At 37.6% G+C, this 23,915-nt stretch overlaps 1 protein-coding gene across 2 annotated transcripts in view; it reads right to left on the bottom strand.

The window, feature by feature from the left end:
• LOC124545350 overlaps positions 1–23,915 on the bottom strand; it is a 195,560-nt gene that overhangs the window by 5,104 nt on the left and 166,541 nt on the right. For both annotated transcript variants that reach the window (XM_047124263.1, XM_047124255.1), the window contains exon 7: positions 15,196–15,537. In XM_047124263.1, the coding sequence (XP_046980219.1) occupies positions 15,196–15,537 (342 nt within the window). The remainder of the gene's footprint in view (positions 1–15,195; positions 15,538–23,915) is intronic.

Below are 23,915 nucleotides of genomic sequence, written 5' to 3'. Positions count from 1 at the left end.
CTTTTTTCAGATTTTGGTATGATAAATAGGTCACAAGTATCCATTAAGAACTGAAACTACAATGCTTAAGAAAATGGTTTCCATTATAACAAGAGAAAGTTTTACTTATATACTGAAGATATTTTGAACTTGTACATTTTGTTATGTTGAGGTTATGCTCACTTAAGAGACTTACATAATAAATCCAAAAATAGTGCAAATTTATGGCAAACACAAATAGTACACAGATGTTTAGAAGAAAACTAACTGGAACATAATATGGCAGTTATAATATGTGCAATGTAATGGCACAACAATTGTCTTTGTAAAGCTGGTACGGAACACACAACATATTACAATGGATGAAAAGAAATAGAAGTAACTTCAATTATGCCCAGGGAAGTGTGTTGGGATTTTTGCCATCCATGTTATATACTAGTGACCTGGCAGACAATATTAACAGTAATCTCATACCTTTTGCAAGTGATGTAGTTAATTATAATCATAATTTCAAAAAAGCTGGACAAATATCCAGGCAGATCTTAATAAGTTTTCAAAATGACAACTTGCTTCAAATGCACAAAAACATAAAACTGCTCACTTCACAAAATAATGAAATGTAGTATACTGTGACTATAATAACAATGAGTTACAATTTCAGTCATTCATACAAATATCTGGATGAAACCCGTAGGAATATGAAATGGAATGATCACATAGGCTCAGTTATAGGTAAGGTAGGTGGCAGACATTGGATCATTGGCTGGGTGCTGAGCAAATGCAGTCACTCTACAATGGAGACTATTTACAAATCACTTGTGTGGCCAGTTCTTAAATAATTGCTTTTATTTTTATTTATATTAAGTATGGTAAATCACATGTTGTACAGGCAGTGAACTAGTAATATAAGAGAAATCAGAAGATAGAATACAGTATTACTCTAAGGAATACATTTTAAATCTAAGAACTCATTCATTTTATTAAAAAAGTTTGACCTGCAAGGGATGTTTTCAGGTGAGAGCTGCAAAGCCTGGGTAGAAATTTTTGAATTTTTATGTGAGCAGCGAGTATTGAGACATGGACATGGGTGGGCAGTTGAATTAAAACACACACATTGTCACTGTTGATAAATGTATCAGAAAACACACACATTGCAATATACAGAATGGCACTACCATCACACTACATTCTTCTACCATTGTGTTTTTTCGCACCCTACTCAAACTGCACCAAAGAAGTACAGACAGAGAAAAGAAGCATACACAAGAAACCCTTGCCTTCCGAATGCTCTGAAAACGGCACTGAGTTTGAGTGATGGTCACCACATTAAGTAAACCTAATTACAACACTTTCCCTTGGTGGGCATCATGAGAGAATAATTTACCAGTTTTACATTGCAAAAATACATTATTAAACAGAAGAACACAGATGAGAAAAAATTTAACAGGCTGGTAGCCCAACATGAAATAATACTTATTTTAATCCTAACGTGTCTCTGAATCCCTCAGTTTTAACACTGCTAAGACCTTTAGTTAAAATATCTGCAACATTGTCATCAGTTGAAACATACTTAAACTTCAGAAAACCAACCAGCACAGTCTGCCTGACTTTATGATGGCACACTCTGAAATTTTTGATTGTTTCTGATACACTCTTTTTCTTAGTAATCTCAGTGGCACCTGTGTTAGCAGCATTGACCTGCAGGAGTAGTCTAACAAATTCAGAACACATGATTCCATGTAAAAAGTTACAAACCATTCCACCTCTTTACATGTCTCGAACATTGCAATGTATTCAGCTTCTACTCTGGAGTTGGTTACATGGATTCCCTTTTACTCTTCCAGGTGACAGCGGCTCAAGCTAACAAAATTGTATACCTCATTGTAGATTTACTAGCAGCTGGGTCATTTGCCCTGTCAGCATCACTGAATGCACTAGGATCAGAACAACTGGCACTGAGACATAAGATCAAATCTTTAGTTTGCTGCAGATAACAAAACACCCTTTTCACTCTGGCCCAAAGAGAAACACGTGGTTTAGAATTGAACAGACTCAACCTTCCTGCAGTAAATGCAATATCAGATTGAGTACATGTGGATACAGACAACAAACAACCCACTGTCTTTTAGTACAGTTTTTGGTCAAATGGCTTGTCATTCTCATCTTCACGAAAATAGTTGTCATTATGTGGTGTAGCTATGCCCTTGCAGTCATGCACTTTGAACTCTTACAATGTCAGCTGAAAGTAACTAGTTTGGTTTAATTTCACTTGCCCTTGAGACTGCTCAACCTTAAGTTCTAAAATAAACAACATCTCATCCATTTCTTTAATGCTAATGTGAGATTTCATGATATTCTTGAATTTTTCAATCCTCTCTTCCTCACCTACTACAACATCATCCACATGAAACCCAATGATGAAATTATTAGGGAAAAATACACAAGAATCCTTTTCACTTTGTTCCTAACTAACTGTTTCGTCACAGAGCAGAAAAAATCATTCCAATCCTAATCTGCTTGGTGAAGCCTGTAAATCTCTTATTCAATAAAGAGACTTTATTCCCCTCACTAAACAATTTTGATTGCTCCATGAAAACGGCGCCACTTATGCGCCTATTACTATAACCAGTTTCTAAATCAATGTGTGTGATTTTCCATTCCCTAAATACTGCAATTACTCTAGCCTTCAGAGGGAATAATGTCTCATCAGACATGACATCCCTTCTCAAAAGGATTTTTCTTTGTCCAAGATTCGGCAAGACAATGTCCTTTTGATGCTGCTTCTACTCCAAGATAAACATATTCTTCTGCCCATTCCCCAAGTTTGTCAGATGTCAATTTGCTTGTCCAGGCTCTGCACCCAAACACTTTGGGCATTTTCAGGTCTTCTTTAATAAGTTATTTCTGCTTCCAGACTTCATATGGGATTTTTCCACCAAGGGATCTTGTTGGGCACCTCTTTCGCATGTAGTATGCCAACATCAAAGCTTCTCCCCGAAAGTTATCAGGCAAACCACCTTGGAATGGTACACACATCACATTGGATATAAGTGAGTCAGGTGCTCTGCTTTCCCATTGGATGGGGGAGAGTAAACTGTGCTTTTCCAGTGTAATATGCCCTCTTTCTTGAACAACTGTTCAAATTTGCTGTTGATGAACTCAAACCCTTCGTCTGATTGTAAACTTCGCAGTTTTCTCACTGTCTCACAATCTGCACACTCCTTAAACTCCACAAATGAGTCAAACACATCACTTTTCTGCTTTAGCACATTCATTACCGAATATCTTGAGTGATCATCCAGGTAAGTAGTATAGTATTGTGCTCTACCTAAGAAGGTCTGTCTAATATATCCCACATCGCAATGTACCAGTTCCAGAACATTTTCAGTGATAGTTTGGCTTTGTTTGAAAGGCTGTCTTTTCATTTTTCCTTGCACACACAAAACATTACTCTTTATACCTGGTGACTCCACATACTCTGGGTGAAGTTATTCTGTGTCCAAGTCTTTGGTGCCACAAAACTTCTGCATATATGGCTGTTGCTTCATGTTCCACTGGTTGATGAGTTTTGTCATTGTGGGGTATCACTGTCTTGTTATTAACTTTTTACTATTCACAGTGCACTAAATAGATAACTGCTTGATGATCTTCCTGTCAATACTTCCTTCTCACCAATAGACACATTAACATCACTGTTTTTTAATCTAATGCACATTCCTTTCTTGTCCATTTGTTTAACAGGCAACAAGTTCCCATACAGTTTGTTCACCAGAAGCACGTCTGTTACTTGGATGGAGTTATCCCCATATGACATTTCTGCTTTCATGACAACACTTCCCTTACCACTCACTTAAGTAACTTTCACATCAGCCAGTTTCATTCTCCAGTTGCCCATCTCTAAGACCTGTAGTATCTTCTGGTGACTAGTCATATGATGTGATGCTCCTGAATCCAGAAACCACACTTTTCCATCAACACCTCCTCCACTTCTGGCCAGTATCACAGTATCATTTCATCCTCTTCCTCTGCACTTCCATCTTCGCTGTTTGGATAATTCTTAGCACTGTTGAGCGTACACCCACTTGCCCTGTATGCTGAGTTCTTGGGAGCATTCTGTATGCTTGGTGCACCCACTCCTTGTTTTCTGTGGGAATGCGGGCACTCCTTGGCAATGTGATCTGCTTCACCACAGGAGAAACATAGTCTGTTTCTGCTGGTTGTGTTCTTTTCATCTTCTTGGTTTTAAAGTGGCTCCACCCAAAATTGTGTTGTTTATGCCATTCACCTTGTGCTGCACATGCTTTGGCTTCTTCTCAGCTCTCAGTGGACTTCAAATCTGGTTCCAGGTGTTTCTCTTTTAATTCTTATCAGTTGATAACAAGGTCTGTGGTCAATCTGTCCTCGTCTCTTTCTAAACTTCTAGTGATACCTTCATACTTCTCTAGAGCCAGTCCTAGGAGCATGAAGCCTGCAACTGTTTTGTCATCAAAGGTAAGGCCCCCATGCTTCACTCATCTACTGACAGCCAGTATCTTCGTTACCTGGTCATCCATAGCCATATCATCATCTTCCTTGATATTCACTAACCCACTTCACAAGTTTTGAGTGCCAATCGTCTCTAGGTAGCAATCTGCAACCAACATTAAAATAATGGACAAGGCCCTCTTATTTTTCTCCATGTCCCACTGATCATAACATGTTCCAAATCCTGGTTCTATGGCATCCCATTCCTCACATTGTTGTATCAGTGAATGAACACAGACCATGCAAAATAGTTATTGCTGCACAAGTGATCAATCTTGACAGTTGGTTCCGTCATTCTGAATTGTTTCCTTTGCCACTGGATAAGGTAGAATATCAGATACGTCGTCTTCATCCTTATCTTGCACCTCGTGTTCTTTTTTCCTTGAACTCAAACACGCTCACCACACCCATGTACTGGGTCCATAACCTGTTATAATTTTTATGTGTGAAGTGAGTATTGACACACAGAAGTGGGTGGGTAATTGAATTAAAATACATACATTGTCACTGTTGATGAATGTATTACAGAAACACATTCACTGCAACATACAGAATGGCACTACCATCACACTACATTCTTCTCACATACCCAGACTGCACTAAAAAAGCATGTATTGAGAAGCATACACTAGAAACCCTTCACTTCTGGGTGCTCTGGAAATGGTGCCGAATTCAAATAATGGGTCAACATATTAAGTAAACCTAATTACAACAATTTTTCACCTGTCTTGTTGCATGGTTGAGAATGTTGTAATCTGCGTGAAAGAATTCACTATTGTTGGCTACAAACATTATCGATCAGTATATTATATTAGAAAAAATCGTTATTTGTGGCATCAGCCGTGCAATTTTGTTTATTCTCTGCTGGTTTCGGTGCTGGCTACCATCTACACAGGAGATACTGCACGGCAAGAAACAGGATACTAAAAGTACATGATTTCCTACAATCTTACAACATGGAAGTAGTTTCCTTCAGTTTAGAAATCGAGTTGAACTCACAAGGGCTTAAGTCAGTAGGTGCAGAAAGTGTCACCACTTCTTTCTCTATGCTGTTCATTTTTGGAACAAAGCCTATGACCAGCTTAGAGACAGAAGTGATGACACTTTCTGCAGGACCTGACCATCATTTTGCAGGACAATGCTCAAGCACATACAGTGCAAGCTGTTACTGATTTGTTTGACTGATGGGACTGCTAAGTGCTATAACTTAAGCCCTCATGAGTTCAACTCGATTTATAAACTGAAGGAAACACTTCACTGCATTTGCTTCAAAACTGCTACAAATTTGTTGAGCAATAGACCGCACCACTTGAACTGTCAACACAACTGGCACTGCTAAGAGTATCCTACGACTTCCACATTTCTGGCAACAGGTTATACACAATGCTGGTGACTACTTTGAAGGTCAGTAAAACTTTGAAACACGTGTCTATTTTGTACGAGTTGTAAAAAAATAGTTGCCACTATTAAAGTTCCAACCTTCATAGAAACAAAAATCTTCCATGGTCAAACCATAGTAATTCTGTAATTAATCTTATACTAGTGAATATCTTCTTAAGCAGCTGTAAAAATTAGTCCCTACACAAATATTAAAAACTCTTTTCTATGGGATGATTTACCAATAGTTCAATTATATTAATGAATTATAGAGGTAAGTGGAATAATACAATTATAAAATGGTACTGATGAACAGCTTTAGTCTGTTCTCCAAAGTAACATCCAAAAAGAGTAAAGGACATAAAGTAATAACAACTGATTTTCCAACAGTGTTTCTTGAAACAGATGTGGGTCCCAAAATGAATATTTTATCTGTACAAAAGAAAAAATTCTTCAGAGTGTCATTAGAAAGTCAGAAACTGTGTAATATCCACAAATTATTCAAAATACCCAGAAAAAAGTAAAGAAAATTTTGAAGTGTCGTTAGGCCTGAAAGAAACAAATGTGGTACAGGAATTAATTTTCAAATTCCTATTGACAGAAACTGTGACACAGAAGATGTTAGACTGACCAATTGGGTCTGATTCAAGAGACTGAGAAGGTCCAAAGAAGAGCAGAAAGATTCGTGACTGGTACATTTAGCTATCGCGAGAGCATTACAAATCTCATAGAAGGTCTGAAGTGGACACACTTGCAGATAGATGGTGCAATAAGCGAAAGGGGCTGCTCACTAAATTCTGAAATCCGATCTTCGCCGAGGATGTAGAGCATATATTATTACCACCAACTTTCAAATAATTTGCAAGAGAGATGACAAAAATCGTAAGATAACTGAAAAGCAATAACACTTCTGGGTATGATGGTACTTCATTCAAAGTACTAAATGCAAAAATTGTTCAGACTTGGTAGCATCACACTTGAACTGTGTTGGTAAACTGTAAATGAGTCAAGGTATAGTTCCTGGAAGACTGAAGTATGTAGCAGTAACACTCATTCATGATAGTGTAAATAAGCAAGTGACCTTAAATCATAGACGTAGTTCTCTCCTTCTCGTGTACTCAAAAATTTTTGAAAAGCAAAGTTACAGGTGAATACTGAACCATCTTCCTGAGAATAACCTTTTAACAGCAATATTTTCTGATATCTTGCTAAGTCCTTGGATTGTATAGTCACAAAATTCTACTAAAAAGACTAAAATGATACAGAATTAAAAGTAAAGATTAATGGGCACACTGACTGAGGCTCCATGAGTGAAGTTCCTAGGCATCCATATGGATAATAAATTTGAGTTGGTACCAGCACATATATAATCAAACCAAAAAACTGCTCTTTTGATTTGCACTTAAAAACCTCTTTCAATGAGTCAACCTACAGATGAAATGGTTACCAAGCTTTACTTGATACTGCCTTATGGTTTAACACAGATATGGCAAAGAAGTATTATATTCTACGGAGAGCATCAGTAAAAATATTGTGTCCAGGTGATAACCAGTAGGGGGCTCTTTAGGATCCTTAAGATTCTTTCACTTCTCATGCCAGTACATATATTCCTTATTGATGTTTGTGGCTTTTACAAAGCTAAATTTAAAATGAACTGTGCAATTCACAACTACAACACTAAAAGCACAATAATTTACATAAAGATTATAAATCACCATTTAGTGTTTAGAATGGAATTTTATAGATTAGTATTGGTAAAATTGAAAATCTACAAATATTCAATAGCAACTCCTTCTTCAATTTGTCAGAGTCTTTGCACTCAGAGATGTAAATTCCAATTCCACACAAGTTTAATATTTTTATTAAACAGACCTTTACTTTAACTGTATATAGATTGACAGAGCTGGGTAAAGTTGAATAAATGCTTTGTTTATGGTACTTGATAAACATGGCAGCTAAGTAACATTGGAGAAGGATAAAAGGCTTTTTTCAAAGGAACAAATTCCTACGTTTATTAGTGTAAGTGTATTAGCACTGATAATAATTTGTAACTGATATACTTTATAAAGGTAATGTGAAGTGGTGCTTCTGGCTGTTAATTTATTACTAGACTCATTCCACATCCTTGAAGGTTTTCCTTCATTATGGGATTTAAAGAACATGACGTGCGAAAGAACAAATGGATAAATACATATGGCTTATGGATCTGAGTGTAACATTCTTGCTCTGAAGACTGCTACAGAAACTACTTAACAATGTATTAAATGTTTTCACTGACATTCATTTAACGTAAATTAAACAAATAAATGTAGTGAACTAGATGATTACAGCACTAGCCTCAAATATAAATACCGCTACTTGAAGAAAGGAATAAAATTAAACTGATAGATCAAATCACATATATTAATGACTTGCTTGAGCACAATGAACTGCCAAATCCTTTAAGAATATACAGAGTCCGCCAGAAAAATGTATACACTCTTTGTCAGGCTCTACCGAGATGTCAATATTGTCGTTCAATTTGAGTTAAGAGTGTGAGGTAGTATGGTCTTTGTCTCAGTTAGTACTTTCCTCTTAGTATTGAGAAAACAAGATGGCTGGAACATGCTTGACATTTGAGTGATGAAAATGTATTGTGAAGTGGTTTTTCAAGTTTGATAATGCTGTTGAAGTGCAATGTCAATGGAAGCAAGAGTCTGAAACAGAACTGCCAACCCACCTAACAATTAAATGCATCAGTGACAAGTATGAATTTCATAGAATGATTTGTGATATTCACAAAGGAAGATCAGGAAGACAGCATACAACTACAAGTCCTGCTTAATTGGCTCTCGTGTTGGAAACGTTTGTTAATTTTCCACAGAAGTCTGCTATGCAATGTGCACATGAAGTGGGGATTAACAGAACAGGTGTACAAAAAATTCTGAAAGCTGCAAAATGGAAAGTTTACATTCCACAATTACTGCACATGATTAATGATGATGATCCTGATCACCGAATGTAATTTTGCAAATGGTTTCAGCAAATGGTACTGATGACAAACAATTTGTGACAAAGGTAGTGTGGAGTGATGAGGCATGCTTTAAACTTAATGGAACCATGAATTGGCACAACAGAGTGTACTGGGCACCGGAAAATCCACATATTTATGTGGATAAAGCAGTCAGTCTACCAGGGGTTCATGTGTGGTGTGGACTATCATCTAGGGGCCTAGTAGGACCCTTTTTCTTTGATGCTACTGTCACTGGAGAAGTGCACCTGGAAATGATATGCACATCAATTTTGCCAGGTATAGGTGTGCTTTATGGAGCTGATAAAGAAGGACAGGGTGCCACCACACCAACACCTAGCTGTACGAGCTTTCCTGGATGACCGTTTTCCAGGGCACTGGATTGGACGAAGAGGGCCCATTGAGTTCCGTCCACAGTTCCCAGATCTAACACCTATGGACATTTACTTGTGAGGAATTGTGAAAGATAATGTCTATCAATGTAAACCCCACACACTGGAGGAACTTCACCAAGAGATTACAGCAACATGTGCAGCAATCTCCACTGTAACACTGACATAGTTGCGATGATCGCTCATCATTCTATTATGTGTATAACTGCCAACAGTGAACATTTTGAACATTTAAAGTAACCTTGTGCTAAACTGAAGGTTGTACAACATGTGTGATCAATAATTAAATGTAAAATAAACACATAAGTAATACTTTTTGTTCCTTAAAGTGTGTATACCATTTTTCTGGCAGATTCTGTATAATGGGAAGAGTCTGAAAGGCAAACTACAATCTTATTTATATAGAAAATGATTTTATTTATGTAAAGAATTTTAGATGGCATATCCAGAACCTCATCGATTTAACACTGGGCACTGCTTATGTTATACATCAGAAACACCAAAAAGAAACATTCTCGGAATAGCAATAGATTCTGGAAATATGTCCCAGTCTTCCTTATTCATGTTGGTAGGATATTTGGCTATTTATATTGCCTGTATAATCTTCCTTCTCAAGGTAAATGGCTTTTACACCATTACAAACTTCTTGAGATGATTTCTGTTTGCTGCAATTATCCTAGTGTTCCACCACTTGATGTTATATCTAATAAATATTTCTTTCATGTTCAGATATCCATATGCTAATTGGTTGCCTTATCTCACCTAAATATGCTAGTTCACACTCACAGTCGATTTTGCAGACTTCAGCAGCATGTAGCTTGTCAACTGCATCTTCTGTTAAGCCAAGTACATCTTTTATTTTGTTACTGCTTCAGAAAAGTGACCGATACCACCTTGGTGGAGAGTTTTTCCCAGACATTCAGTGACCCCTTATATGTATGTTAAGAGGGCAGTGTTTTGTACGTCCTTCTGCTCTTTTCTATTGCCTTCATACTTTGTTGCCATGGTTTTGCCTGTCATCTTCATACCATAGCCACCATAAAAGATATACTTCACTTAACAAAAGATACAATTGACAGGCCACATACTGCTGCAGTCTACGAAATCACATCATGGACATCTTAGAGGCATGTGTGGCACCCGATGTTCTCCAAGTATGTAGGCAAGATAGGATGAACAATTAGCACATGGATTTCTGAACATGAAAGATACATTCGTCTAAGACAGCATAACAAGTCAGTGGTGGCAGAACAACAGAGTGATTGCAAACAGATAATATCTCGAGAAGCCCCTGCATTCACAAAACAGCACTTGCCTTGAGGATAAAATTATAGAGGTGATATAAATAGCTAAATGATCCACCAACATGAATAGAGGAGATAGGTATAGATTTCCAGCGACTCGCTGCCAGCAGTCATAGTGCTATGGGATGACAGCCAGCACTCGCTGTGTTATGGGGCAACAACTCTTGCATGGGAGACCACAGCCATCTTAGGTATATAGAGTACAGGCACACTTCAGCCGCTACTAGGCAGCCAGTAAACAGTGCTCTCATTTCTCATTTGCCTATTTTCGCCAGTGGCAAGAAATACATAAAACACCATGGACACCTATTTCCACCAATAACAAGAAATAAAACTAACAGCAATAAAGGACATTTAACACCATTCCTCATCATCCTCAGTATCCTATCAGATTATAAAAACAGCTTTGTCCACTAGTATATAAGAACTAAAGTTTTTCTCATTCAGTAGTAAGGTATACACCTTGAGGAAAGCCATTTGCAACAGTGGTCAAAACATCAGAGGACTTGACATATTGATAATGCGTTCACACACCCTGAAGATCTTTATTGCATGTATTGAATTATTTTTCAGAATCATGGTATGTATAAATTGTATTTACTCTATCAAACCCTGTCATATATCATCTGTGAAAACTATGTGCTAAATCACAATTTATAATGTATTAATGAATGCAAAAGATTCCTTAAATGAGACTGCACCCATAATAATTTTTTGCAAATAATTTTGTCTAGATCACTTAATGTGTATTTGTTTAGTATTACACATTTCAGACCCCTTAATTAAGATCAAAGTTCTCAGCATTGTGTTACTTTGAACATAATTATGGGTTCTGATGATAGCAGTAGTTAAAACATGTCATAATAAATAAAAATTCATTAAGCAATCTAGATGATATTATTCACAAAAAGATGTATGTTATTTTGTATTATACCTCATCAGGTGTAGGTGGAATAAGTTGATAGGCAATGCTATATCTGCATACAAAATTTCATAAAAAAACATTTTATGTCACTTGCATATCTGTGATGTGTGTTGGCGCAGATTTGAGGAAAGTTAGGAATGTAAGTTACTGCAAAATAAAAACAAACAATAACTCAAAAAGGAGAGTGTGTTCAAAAGTGCAGCATTTCGTATTACACCTTAATAATCTAATGTACTTTAAAGGATACGGCGGCGCTGCTGAGGTCATGAAAAATATTTGGAAAGTTCCTGTTATTATTACCCGCATGTTTTAACTGGTCCCAGTCATGTTCAATCATGTTCATATCAGCAGATACCACAGGCCATTCCATCTGGTTAGTTCCTGCATCCTGAAGGAACATATTCATAACATGGGAACATTGTGATAGTGTATTTTTTGCCTTGAAAGATGAACTAGTCACCAAAACAATGACTGTAAGGCTAGACTAGGGTGGAGGAGCCTACCCCTATAATGCACAGCCCAAAACACCACTGATCGTGTTGAGAGGTGTAAGACATCCACACATGATAAGAGCCAAAACATGACTTCCTGTTGCCCTGCTGATGCAATGGGACTGCCTGCCTGAGACTTGTTCTGTTGGTTAGCTGCCACTTATGTGAAAAGATTGTCAAGTTCCAGATAAATCCTGCATTTGTCAGAGAAGAGAGTCCAATGCCACTGATCCATGTTCCATTACAGATGTTTTCTTGCTTACCTTCTTCAATCATCACGGTGTGGGAATGTTTGGATGATTGGGTATTTTCTGTGTCAACACAGCATGCAGTTCTACTATCTTCTCCTCATATTATTTATGAGCCACAAGTTGAAGTAACAGTCATCAGCTAATATTATAAAGGGGAAGTGGACTAATGAGGTCAAGGTGTAAGTGACAAAACTGACCTTTCAAGATCTCAAAATATCGCAAAGGAGTTTGGGCATGTGGACCAATTTTGCTGCATTGCAGTGCAAACATGCATGATCCCAAGTGGGAGAGTCACTTTTAAATCCCCACCAAAGCGTTTGATCATAAAGTGCATGGTAGTCCAGGCGCTAGGGCTACCAGATCATGTATGCCAGTGGGAACCACATGTCAAGGTATACCCATAGATGTGTCAGGCGTAACTGGCAATGAAGAACAGGGAATGTTCCACAGTCAAAGAGGAAGAGGAATCATGTAACAAGTTCTGGATGTCAGGGTCTTGCAGTTGTAGGCGAGCTAGTTCTTTAAGTCAAGTGGGGGAGGAAATAGAATGCACACGTGACATATAATCATCCCTGATGTTGTCAGTTCCTTTAATGTGGTGGATGTCTGTCGTGTATTGGCAGATAAGGTCCATGTGCTGGGAACGGCATGGTGGGAGGTTAATAGAGTGCAATGTAATAGAGCCCTTCTGGAAGTGGTCAGTGATTGATGAAAACTATGACCTCTCACCCTTCTATGTCCTCACGAAAGTAACAGATGGCCTCATAGGTCCCTAACATTCTCTATCAAAGGCCAACCATTTGCAATGTGATGTGTAAATGTTTTTGGAAAAGAGGCATAGTGGCTGTGAGGTGTCACCAACACGCAACAGCACCAATCAAAGATTCACTTACATCTGTAGTTATGGAGTTGCAAGCATTGGCAACTGGATGTGCAGGAGTGATGTCATTGGTAAAAACTGTCTTGAGGACATTGAACACATGTCATACCTTCAGATCATTGTACCTTGCATGCACAGGAATTGTTTCTTCCCAACAGAGCATTTGTCATGAGCGCCTGAAAAGAGGCAGTGTGAGAAATATGATGCTGGAAAATGTTCACTATGCTAGGAAACCCTCTGAGGTTGGATAAGTTTCAGGTCAATGCAGTGCATTAATAAAAGTTACGTGCTTGGATGTTGGACAGACTCCTTCGGAAGTGGCAGTGTGGCCAACAAAGGTAACACTACGACACTGAAGTTGTGACTTATTCATGGTTGATCTCTATGCCTTTGTCTGAACACCTGAGCTAAGTGCCACTCATGCTCTTTGGTAGAGGCAGAGAAGATGAGGGTATCACCTAGGTAAGGTAAGCTAAGGAAAACAGTACAGAGTCAATAAACTGTTAATTTGTTTGGACAATGTTTTCAGACCATAAGGCATACAGCAAACAGGTTGAATGGTGTGATGATGGCTGTTTTTGGAATATCATCCTTGTGCATCTGTATCTGGTGGTAAGCTTTCTGACAGTATGTTCATTGAACTCGCAATAGTCTCCACACAATTTAAAGGTCCCATCTTTCTTAGGAACCAAGAAAATACATGACAAACAACTGCTACCAAGATTGGCGCACAATACCTGTGTTTAAGAGTTCCTGCGTGGCAGCCTTTGCATGGTGAATTGTTGTAGCTGTAAGATGCATAGCTTTTTAATGGATGGGAGGACGACCTATGGGAGGTACCATCAGACATTGTGCCAATCAGGTCTTTGTAGCACTTGGGAGTGAGGACACATAGTTACATGAAGTGAGAGGGAAAATCTTCACATGAAACATTGGTAGTTTGTGAGTCACTGACCTGAAGTGTCTGCAGCAAAGGAGGCAATGAGGGCACAGCAAATGTGCAGTGAGAACCCTTAACAGGGGATGGCCATGCACCAGTGAGGTCGTCAACCATGCACAGAGCATGTGCCACGTTGACTGACACATTGGCAATCAGCTGATAGAGAATGTTGTCGTTGAAACGAAGGGCATCAATGTCTTGGCACTAAGTCATGAGTTGACAAAGTTAGCTGTCAGGTGGGAGCACTCAGAGGTAGTGTGAACAAGGGGGGTCACACTGAACTATAGATAGAGGGGAATCAGCAAAGGAGCCGGGAATCTGGATGCCCAAAGCGTAGTGGAGTAAGGCAGCAGAATGCAGGTTGGGGAGAGACGGAAATGTTTAAGAAGGATAGAGCCCTCCAAATTGGCCACATGTAAAATTCCAAGTCAACTGAAGGTCTGGCATAAGCTGAAGCCAAATATCTTTCAAATACATAGTTTTAAACATCCTCTTACTGTTTTTGTGAATGCAGACAAAATAATAATTGTGCTGTTCACAAGAACAAACAATAAAACATTTTTATTCATGATTATCTTGTGTTTTTTGGACTTATTATATGAGGTTTTGATTTGTGTGTACTAAAATAGACTCATGGTTTTGTAATGCACTTAATTTTCACTTTTAAATGATAAAATCACGTACCTACATAATTGCTGTGTTCTTCAAAGTTAGGTAAATGCTACCCTGAATTATGCAAGTTCAAAGCCAAGTAACGAGAGGGGAGAGAACAGTACTCAAATGTAAAGAAGAGTCAACAAAATTAGAGTGCTTGTGTGATTCCTTCCCCAGTGTCACCAGACTTCAGACCAGTTGAGTGTATCTTCAGTACAGCTGACTATACCTAGGCTCAGTTCCACCCTTTTCTCTTTGGGTTGTTGGCAATAATTGAGGGTCATGGATCAAGATGATTTTCTAATGGGTTTGGTATCTCACGGAGTTCATGTAACAATGTGCTGCTACTAACATCAGCATGTAATAGATACGCTACAGACAACAAAGGAGGTGTGTCTTAATTAGTTGCTCGTGAATGTATTTTATTAATTATATTAAATGCTTGATATAAATTAATAAGCTTCTTACCATTTGTGCAATGGCAGCAGAGCTGTCCTTTTTGTCTGCTTGTTTACAACATGCACAAGGCGGCTCTGGTTTAGGTACTACTGGACATGTTGACTGAACAGGTCCTTTAGGAATTGTAGCAGATGCCCCACAGCAGCAAGGTATACTTGGTGGTCCAGAGCATTGACAAGGTGGACAACAGAGGCAAGGAGGCTTCTGTGGAAGTGGGCAGTTACATACAGGCTTTGGTTTTGGTGGACAACAGCTGGGAGGTACTGGTTTTGATCCACAACATACTGGAGGAGCTGTTGGTTTATCACAGCGACAAAGAGGTTTTGGTTTATTGCAGACACTGCATCTTGTCTGAAAAGTAGTAAAAACAGAAAGAATGAAATAAAAAATGTCAGTTTCATTTAAATTCTTAACTATGTTTCTATCATAAACTGTAAACAGTGGAACATGGTAATTAAAAATGTCATATAAGGAGTAGCTTTCCTTAAAAAATGTAACAATATTATTTGATACTGATTTCCACTTGCAGCCAGAGAGCTAAGTCATCTCCCCCTCCCTTCCTCCCACTTATGTAATATACCTTAGATGGAGATAAACAACTATCACTGCAAGAAAACAAATAGTTGGTTCAGTGACACATCCAACACATCCAGCAGATTCAGGAACTGAAGAGAAATTATCTTCAAACACTGCGGCACTTCCTCGAGAAAGATGTGAAAATAGGGGTGATACACCAAAGCAGGCACTGAATTTGTGTATTGTACAACACACGGTCAATGTACAATGAGGCTAGAATCTAGAGAATCATATGCAGATAAGAATTGCCAAATCCACTATTTTGACAGGCTACAAATTGAAGCATAACAAGGTAATCCTGCACCCTTGGCAGTGCTGACAAAGCTGTCTCTTGCCATTCCCTGATAAAACTACCTCTCTGCAATTTTTGCACACAGATTTAATTAAATTTACAGTTTTGTAAGTAACTTTCATAAAAATAAAGCATTGTTAAAAAATATTACTAAAACAAACTATATTGCACACAACAAATTAAGTGTTAAAGAATAGACTTTATTTACTCCTCATAAATTATTAATAGCCGCAAATTATTAATTAGCAATAACAGAAAAGATGCCATAATTAAGAGTTGAGAAACATTCCTCTCCAGCATTGTGTTTTTATTATAATTTTATTTTGCATTTCTGTGCTTTGAGCAGACTCACTGACATCAAGCTGAAGAGCTAAGTCATATTCTACTAACAAGGTAGCTAAATTTCAGTCATCTTTAAAATGCAAAGTTGCATTCACAAGATGCTGCAGTCACATACATTGTAACACTCATAAATATCCTCAAAACTGAAACTTCCTGGCAGATTAAAACTGTGTGCCCGACCGAGACTCGAACTTGGGACCTTTGCCTTTCGCGGGCAAGTGCTCTTGCCCGCGAAAGGCAAAGGTCCCGAGTTCGAGTCTCGGTCGGGCACACAGTTTTAATCTGCCAGGAAGTTTCATATCAGCGCACACTCCGCTGCAGAGTGAAAATCTCATTCTGGATCCTCAAAACTATTTACGTATTTGGATAATCATCTCCTAACTTATACTTTGGAAAAAAGCTTCAAAATGTTCAAAAGGGAAGCTATTTTGCTAACTATGGCTGCTGTAACAATACCTCTGCTGTATTTCACATCAAAATCAGCTGCACATTTTTCAAGATACATACAGAATTTTTACTTAAGGAGTTTCCTGAAAAGAAATGAAAGTCAGATAAAGTGGTATGATATACAGGGTGTCTCATTTATCTTGACCACCCTGTTTGTCCAGGTGCAAATTACAAAATGTTTCAAACAAATGTTCTTTAGCCGTCATGCTCAAAGCATGGAAATGCAAAATAAAATTATAATAAAAACACAATGCTGGAGAGGAATGTTTCTCAACTCTTAATTATAGCATCTTTTCTGTTATTGCTAATTAATAATTTGTGGCTATTAAATGGCACCCTGTATTTTTCATTCAGTAATTCATTTCCTCTCCTAAAGACCTATTCAAAAATGTATCACAGTGTACCATTCACTGAAACACAACGTTATTAATTATATAACACAACATTGGTGTTGACGATCCCAGCACTTAGTACAGGTACTTAGGGTAATGGAACACATCCACGTGCTGACGATGACAGATGACAAATGTAAACATAAGTAGAATGCACACCAATCATTCTGTTAACTATTATCAGTTGAAGATTTGTGTGAGTAGAATGTACACCAATGAAGAGATGGTAGAAATGCTACTCATCTATGGGGAATGTAAGTTAGCAGAACAGTAATTGCAATACTGTTTTCTTATGTACAGGTACATTTAGTACAGTAGTTTAGTCCTTTTAAATACTTTGTGTAGAGTAGGCATACAGTAAAGGCTGTCCTTCCTACAAACTGCATCGACATAACGTTTCTTTTATTGTTGTTGGAGGTAGGCGAAATGCTGCACAGGCAGCAGAACTGTGCAGAGAGCGATATCCTGACAAGAACCCACCTTCCTGATGGATGTTTTCTCATCTTGTTGCAATGCTTCAGGAAACGGGAAGTTTCAACACACGACAATGCAATCATCATAGCACTCACACAGACGAAGGTGCTGAAGTTTCTGTTCTTGCTTCCATTGCTATGAATCCACATGCGTGCACACGACAGCTTGAACACGAGATTGGCATTTCTAAAACCAGTGTACATCGTATTCTTAAACGTCTCTGGTTCCATCCTTACCATGTCCACTTACATCAAGAATTGGATGGGAATGATTTCCAGAATCGTGTACAGTTCTGTCAGTGGGCACAGCAGCAAATCCTCACCAACCCGAACTTCTTCTCCAATGTTCTATTTACCAATGAGTGTTCCTTCTCAAACAAAGGACAGGTAAATACAAGGAACATGCATTATTGGTCCAGTGACAATCTATGATGGCTTAGACAGGTGGAACATCAGCATCAATGGAGAGTTAATGTCTGGTGTGGGATGCTTGTTACTACAATTATTGGCCCTTATTTCATCAATGGTAGTCTAAATGGCACAGTGTATGCCAACTTCCTGAGACAAATTCTTCCTCCTCTTCTGGATGAAGTGCCACTAAGAACCAGAATGCTTATGTGGTATCAACATGTTGGATGTCCAGCACATAATGCCTTGCATGCACGTCATGTTCTGAACCCGAAGGTATCCTGCCAGATGGATTGGTCGAGGAGGAACAGTTATTTCGCCTGCTAGGTCTCCTGATTTAAATCCTCTGGACTTTTTTCTTTGGGGATGCATTGAAGACGTTGTCTATCACGATATTCCAACAACTCCAGAGGACATGCAGGAACGTATCATGCTTGCTTGTAATTCTCTTCAGCAGGCAAGACTGGAAGCAGTAAATAATTCTTTCATTCAACAAGTGTGCCAGTGTATTGGTGTCCAGGGTCACCACTTTGAGCACCTATGAATGTTCTACTCTAGGGCAATGGTACAGGAGAGTCAAAGTCAATTTTGTGTTATGTTTTTAGTTGGTTTACATTTGTTTTCTGACAACTGGACAAGTTTGTGATCCCGGGCTCAAAGTCAATGTTGAGTTATGTAATTAATAATGTTGTGCTTCAGTGAATGATACACTGTGATACATTTTTGAATAGGTCTTTAGGAGAGAAAATGAATTACCGAATAAAAAATACAGGGTGCCATTTAAAAAAGCCATACCACCATTCACATTTTAGTAAAAAATCAAGCTACAATGAAGGCAATGATGCTGATTGATGTCCCCCTGATGGCTAAAGAACATTGCTTGAAACATTTTGTAATTTGCATCTGGACAAACCATTATTTAGGGTGGTCAAGATAAATGGGACACCCTGTATATATGAGATCTGTTTTCCAGTACACTTATTGGTCTATCAAATACTTGAAGCCCTATAGCTCAGATTGTTTCTCAGCGCATACCAAATGTGCTTCACACTCAACCATGTCTCAAACAATCGTATTCACTGTTCTGTTCTTTTTAAAAATATTGAAACTACCAGTACAAGGACTAATGACTAATCTTTCACATACAGTTTAAATAATGCTGATTTGTTCATTTCTACTTTCACTTGGATATGAACTACATATCTACTGTACTGTTATATAGCTATGATTTTCGTCCATCAACTCACTTCTTCCAATGGAAATTTCCTTTTTTTTAGAACATTTTATCAACAGTTCCTGGGATCAGGTACTACTGTCTGTTGACTTAGAAAGCTTGTGTGAGAATCCGCAACACACTATCATGCGCCCTGTCAGCACACCTGCTCAGTTAACAAACCTCATGATACCACCTAAATTCAGGCCAAATGTGAATTTCTTTTCATAAGTAAATAGTGTACTCAATGTTTGTGAATTTTTATTAATTTTTCTAGCTGTTTGGCACAATTTTTCCATAAACATAATTATAATTTTTCATTTTATTATCGATACAATTTTAAAACTTCAGTCTTACACTATGAAAATCAGTTGAAAAATAAGGAAAGGCAAACACTCTGAAAACAATTCTACATTAATTCTGTTCAATCTTAAACTATGAAAATCACTTGAAAAATAAGCAAAGATAAATACTCTGTAAACGATGCTACATTAATTTTGCTATTTCTACTATTCAGTTTCAAATACATTTGAAGAAAATGTTCCCATTTATGTTTTTGTATTTATTTTACTGTTGGTATGTAATCAGTATTAAAACAGCAAATTTCTAATTTTCATATTTAGAAATTATGTAACCTCTTATCATTTGATATGATTACTAAAAATATTTACATACAGACATATCATCAGAAAACATAATATAAAATAAATTTGTTAAATATTCTAGAAATAGCAGTTGTCTAATGATTGACTCATGTCATGTACTAGAATGTTCTGGAAAGAATTACATGTCTTATGTTGCATCAATCTGATTCTGTTTTTGATTTGATTTAACATCTACGAAAGCCCTTTGGAAATGGAAACAGACAATGAAAACCCCTCAGAACTGCATGTTTTGATTTTTATCTGTGACATACTAAAAATGTGTGTTAAATACTGTATAGAAGGAGAAATAAAGAACAATTTATCAGTTAATAATGTACCCCAACCTGTGTCATTGAAGAACCCAGCACCTATAAATGATAGTACGCAACACTCTATTGCCTTTGGACATTGATGCTGCTTTATAAAGCCAAATGAACTTTTTTGATGTTACTCCTCTGGAATATAAGAATGTATTATGTCAAAATAGTTTTAGTTCTGGAGCAATGTTTATGAAGTTTAAGTTTTAGAAGATATATAAAAAGAGAAGTGTGTCCTAACACACAGATACACCAATTTAATAACCAATAAAAATCTTACAGTAATTAACATGTAATTAAAACATTGAATAAAGATGTTGCTTAAAGAGTTTTGAAGTTGTAACATTCTGTGATGTGTCAGTTTTTTTTAATAAAATGTCAGTTTCCAATAGTAACTTAATTTAAGTAATTATTTAATGATGTACAAGAACTTTGATTGTAAATAAGTTATGAAGTGTGGCATAGCAGAGCCCATGAACACAGTCTTTGAGTTCAGTTTTGAGTCATGTTCAGTGAAGGGCAGTCTTTGTAAAGTAGTGTTTACCGTATTTACTCGAATCTAAGCCGCACTTTTTTCCGGTTTTTGTAATCCAAAAAACCGCCTGCGGCTTAGAATCGAGTGCAAAGCAAGCAGAAGTTCTGAAAAATGTTGGTACTTGGTAGGTGCCGCCACAACTAACTTCTGCCGTCGAATATATGTAGCGCTACACAGGCATGCTTTGTAGGCACAGAGATAAATACTGGCGCCAAAACCTCTGCGTCAGTTAATAAATTAAAAAAAAAAGTGGAAGACGAGCTTTTTTTTCTCCGCCCTGAGTTTCGACCACTGCATTTTCATACATTATCCAATGAAGGAAATACAAATTCCGTATTGTTCATCTTCGAAAGTAGCAGAATTTCAATGTACTACGAAAATCCGACTGGCAAGACTGTTGCTAATAGGATCCTGATTAAATGTGAATCACGTGCAGTTTTCTCTTCACCATAAGAATAATACGAATATAAACATTTTGCCATGTATTTTTTCGTGTTTGCTGCTATCTCATTTAAATCCTGTCTGCCTAATAAACTACGAAACTACAGTGAGACAACAGCAAACGCGGAAGAATATACGATCGTGTCATGTTTATATTCGTATTATTCTTATGCCTAATAGTGATACAGTCAGAAATGAAGCACGGCAACTGACTGGATTTTTAAATCTAAAATGACTAATTTCTGTGCAGAATTTGATGTACTAAAGAAGCGGCCGCAAAGATTTTCAAACGGAGAAAAATTTTCGCCTAACTCTCGTTCAGAACATGTTCTATCAAACGCAGTCTATTATTTGGTTCTTGTTGATCATTATCAAAGAAAGCAGCAGTGTAAGTAACAACAAGTAGCAGTTACTTGCCATTGTTGCGCTAATGAGACAATTCCTCTCTTTTTTTAATTGTAAGCGGCGGTAGCGCGCACAAAAGCAAGCCACGCCGCGGGCGGCGACAGGCCGTAAACACTCACTATCAGAATGCGACAAACAATGCATGACGCAGTACAGTAATGCATTTTCAGCTTAGAGTGACGTAAACGCCTATAACAAAGAAAACGGCACTTATCAGATCAAAGCAAAATGAGCAATCGATTCAAACCACACGAAGCACGTGAAAAAGGGAGGGTACCCGTATAAATACGGACGCAGCGCCTGACGCATAGCAATGGCTACCTGGTAAAGCTTAACTGCTAAGCTTACGACTCGAACCAAACTATTGTAGCTGTATCGTCTTTCATTCGACCTAAATTGTGTCTCATATTACAATGGACCAACTTTGTTGCGATTTGAAGGTGTGGCCTAAAACTTTTCTCTCCCCTTGAATTTCGAGTCTCAAATTTCAGGTGCGGCTTAGATTCGGGAATTTTTTTTTTTTCCTTGATTTCGAGTCTCATTTTTCAGGTGCGGCTTAGTTTCGAGTAGGTAGTTCAATATGCGTTTTGCATCTTTGTTTAATACTTTTAAAATGTATAAATTAATGAAGTCAATGCAATACATAATGGACTATTGTTATCAAGATAGTATAGGACTTGTCTGTAGGGCATGTTGTCTTTTCTGATATAGAATTTTTGTAAAAGTTTGCATTCACTTCAATAGGAGCTTGAGTAGATCTGCACTCTGGCATACCAAAATAATCTAATATTCATTAATATAGTTTTTTTAAATATAAAACTTAACCAAGGCAGGTCCGCGATGTTTTTTGTTCATGCCAACAACTAGTTCACCTTGTCAACAACTAACTCACTTCCCCAACAGCTTTCACGCAAAATTTCTCTGATCATTTCTTTATTTTCTACTAAGTGTCACTGATGTCTACCAGAAGTTAGTATTTTATCTACCCACACTATAAGGAATAGCATTTCATCCACCCACCCTGTAAGAAATAATATAATTGATGTCTCAGTAGCACAATATACAAAAGGATCAGTTCTTGGTCTTTTGAGTTCTATTTCAAGCAGTCATCCAATGTCTGTATTGAACAGCCTCTGTTTATGGACATAAGATGTAATCTTGTATTGGAGTGCCTGCTGATATTGTCACATCAGGTAAGTAGTCATCATCATTGTTAGCTGGCTGATATTCAGCATTGCCTCTTTTGCATATGTTTCTTGCATGTTGTCTTGTTTCACCTGTTTCTTTTCTTCACATATTTTTCTCTCAGATGTACAATATAAGTAAACTTTATATCAGTTTTGCACATTTTCTAATAATACTATATTTCTACTCTTAATAATGTTGTACATGGCAAGATCAACCAAATGTTATACTTTAGTAGACTCATAATACCATCTTTCCCAACCTGAATCCTATTTCTGGTATTTTTTCTTTGGGAATTTAACTTGTCTTCATGGTTACTGTAAGAATGACATGTATTGGGGTGAAAAATATCTCCACTTTCTCCACTGATTACTGGTTTTGAAACTTTGTCACTAGGCTTTTGCAGGATGATTGGAGTCTATCTTCAAGAGGATGTCAATCCAGGTTTTTCAATATTTATGTAACATTATCCTGTGAATCAAAGAACCTCTGGGGATTTGTGCTGCCCTTCTCTTTATATATTCAATACCCCCTGTTAGTCTTATTTGCTATGAGGTCCACACACTTCAGCTACAAACTAAGATGGTGATCTGTAAGCAGTTTCCTTTGTAGACTGAAAGCACTCTCCCATTATACTGCCAATGAACTGAAACCTACCATCTCCCTTACAACTGACCATATGTGATAATTCCATCTGCACAATTCTGGAATTATCATATGTGGGAATAAAGAAAATTTATACCTCACAGGGATACAGTTTACACGAGGCTATATATGCCAATGTGTTCATCTGTAATGGTTGTGGAGCTCTAGAAAAAATATAAGTGGTGATTAAAAAGTTTCCATATGGAGGCCAGTCCAGAATCAATATGCCAATACAGCAAAATTGCTGTGAGCATTGAGGCAATCTTGCCACTGATGCACCTGGTTGACAATATCCATTTGATAAAACTTGGTGTCCTGCTGTGTGAAGAAGTCTATAACTGCTTGTGTGACGAAGTCTATAACTGCTTGCTGTGCATTCTTGTGTGACAGGAATTGTCAACCCTTCAAGGCCTT

This window comes from Schistocerca americana, chromosome 1 (assembly GCF_021461395.2).
Source record: "Schistocerca americana isolate TAMUIC-IGC-003095 chromosome 1, iqSchAmer2.1, whole genome shotgun sequence".
NCBI classification, from domain to species: domain Eukaryota; kingdom Metazoa; phylum Arthropoda; class Insecta; order Orthoptera; family Acrididae; genus Schistocerca; species Schistocerca americana.
Note: the sequence above shows the minus strand (reverse complement) of the source record. Positions and strands in the feature narration are given on the sequence as shown.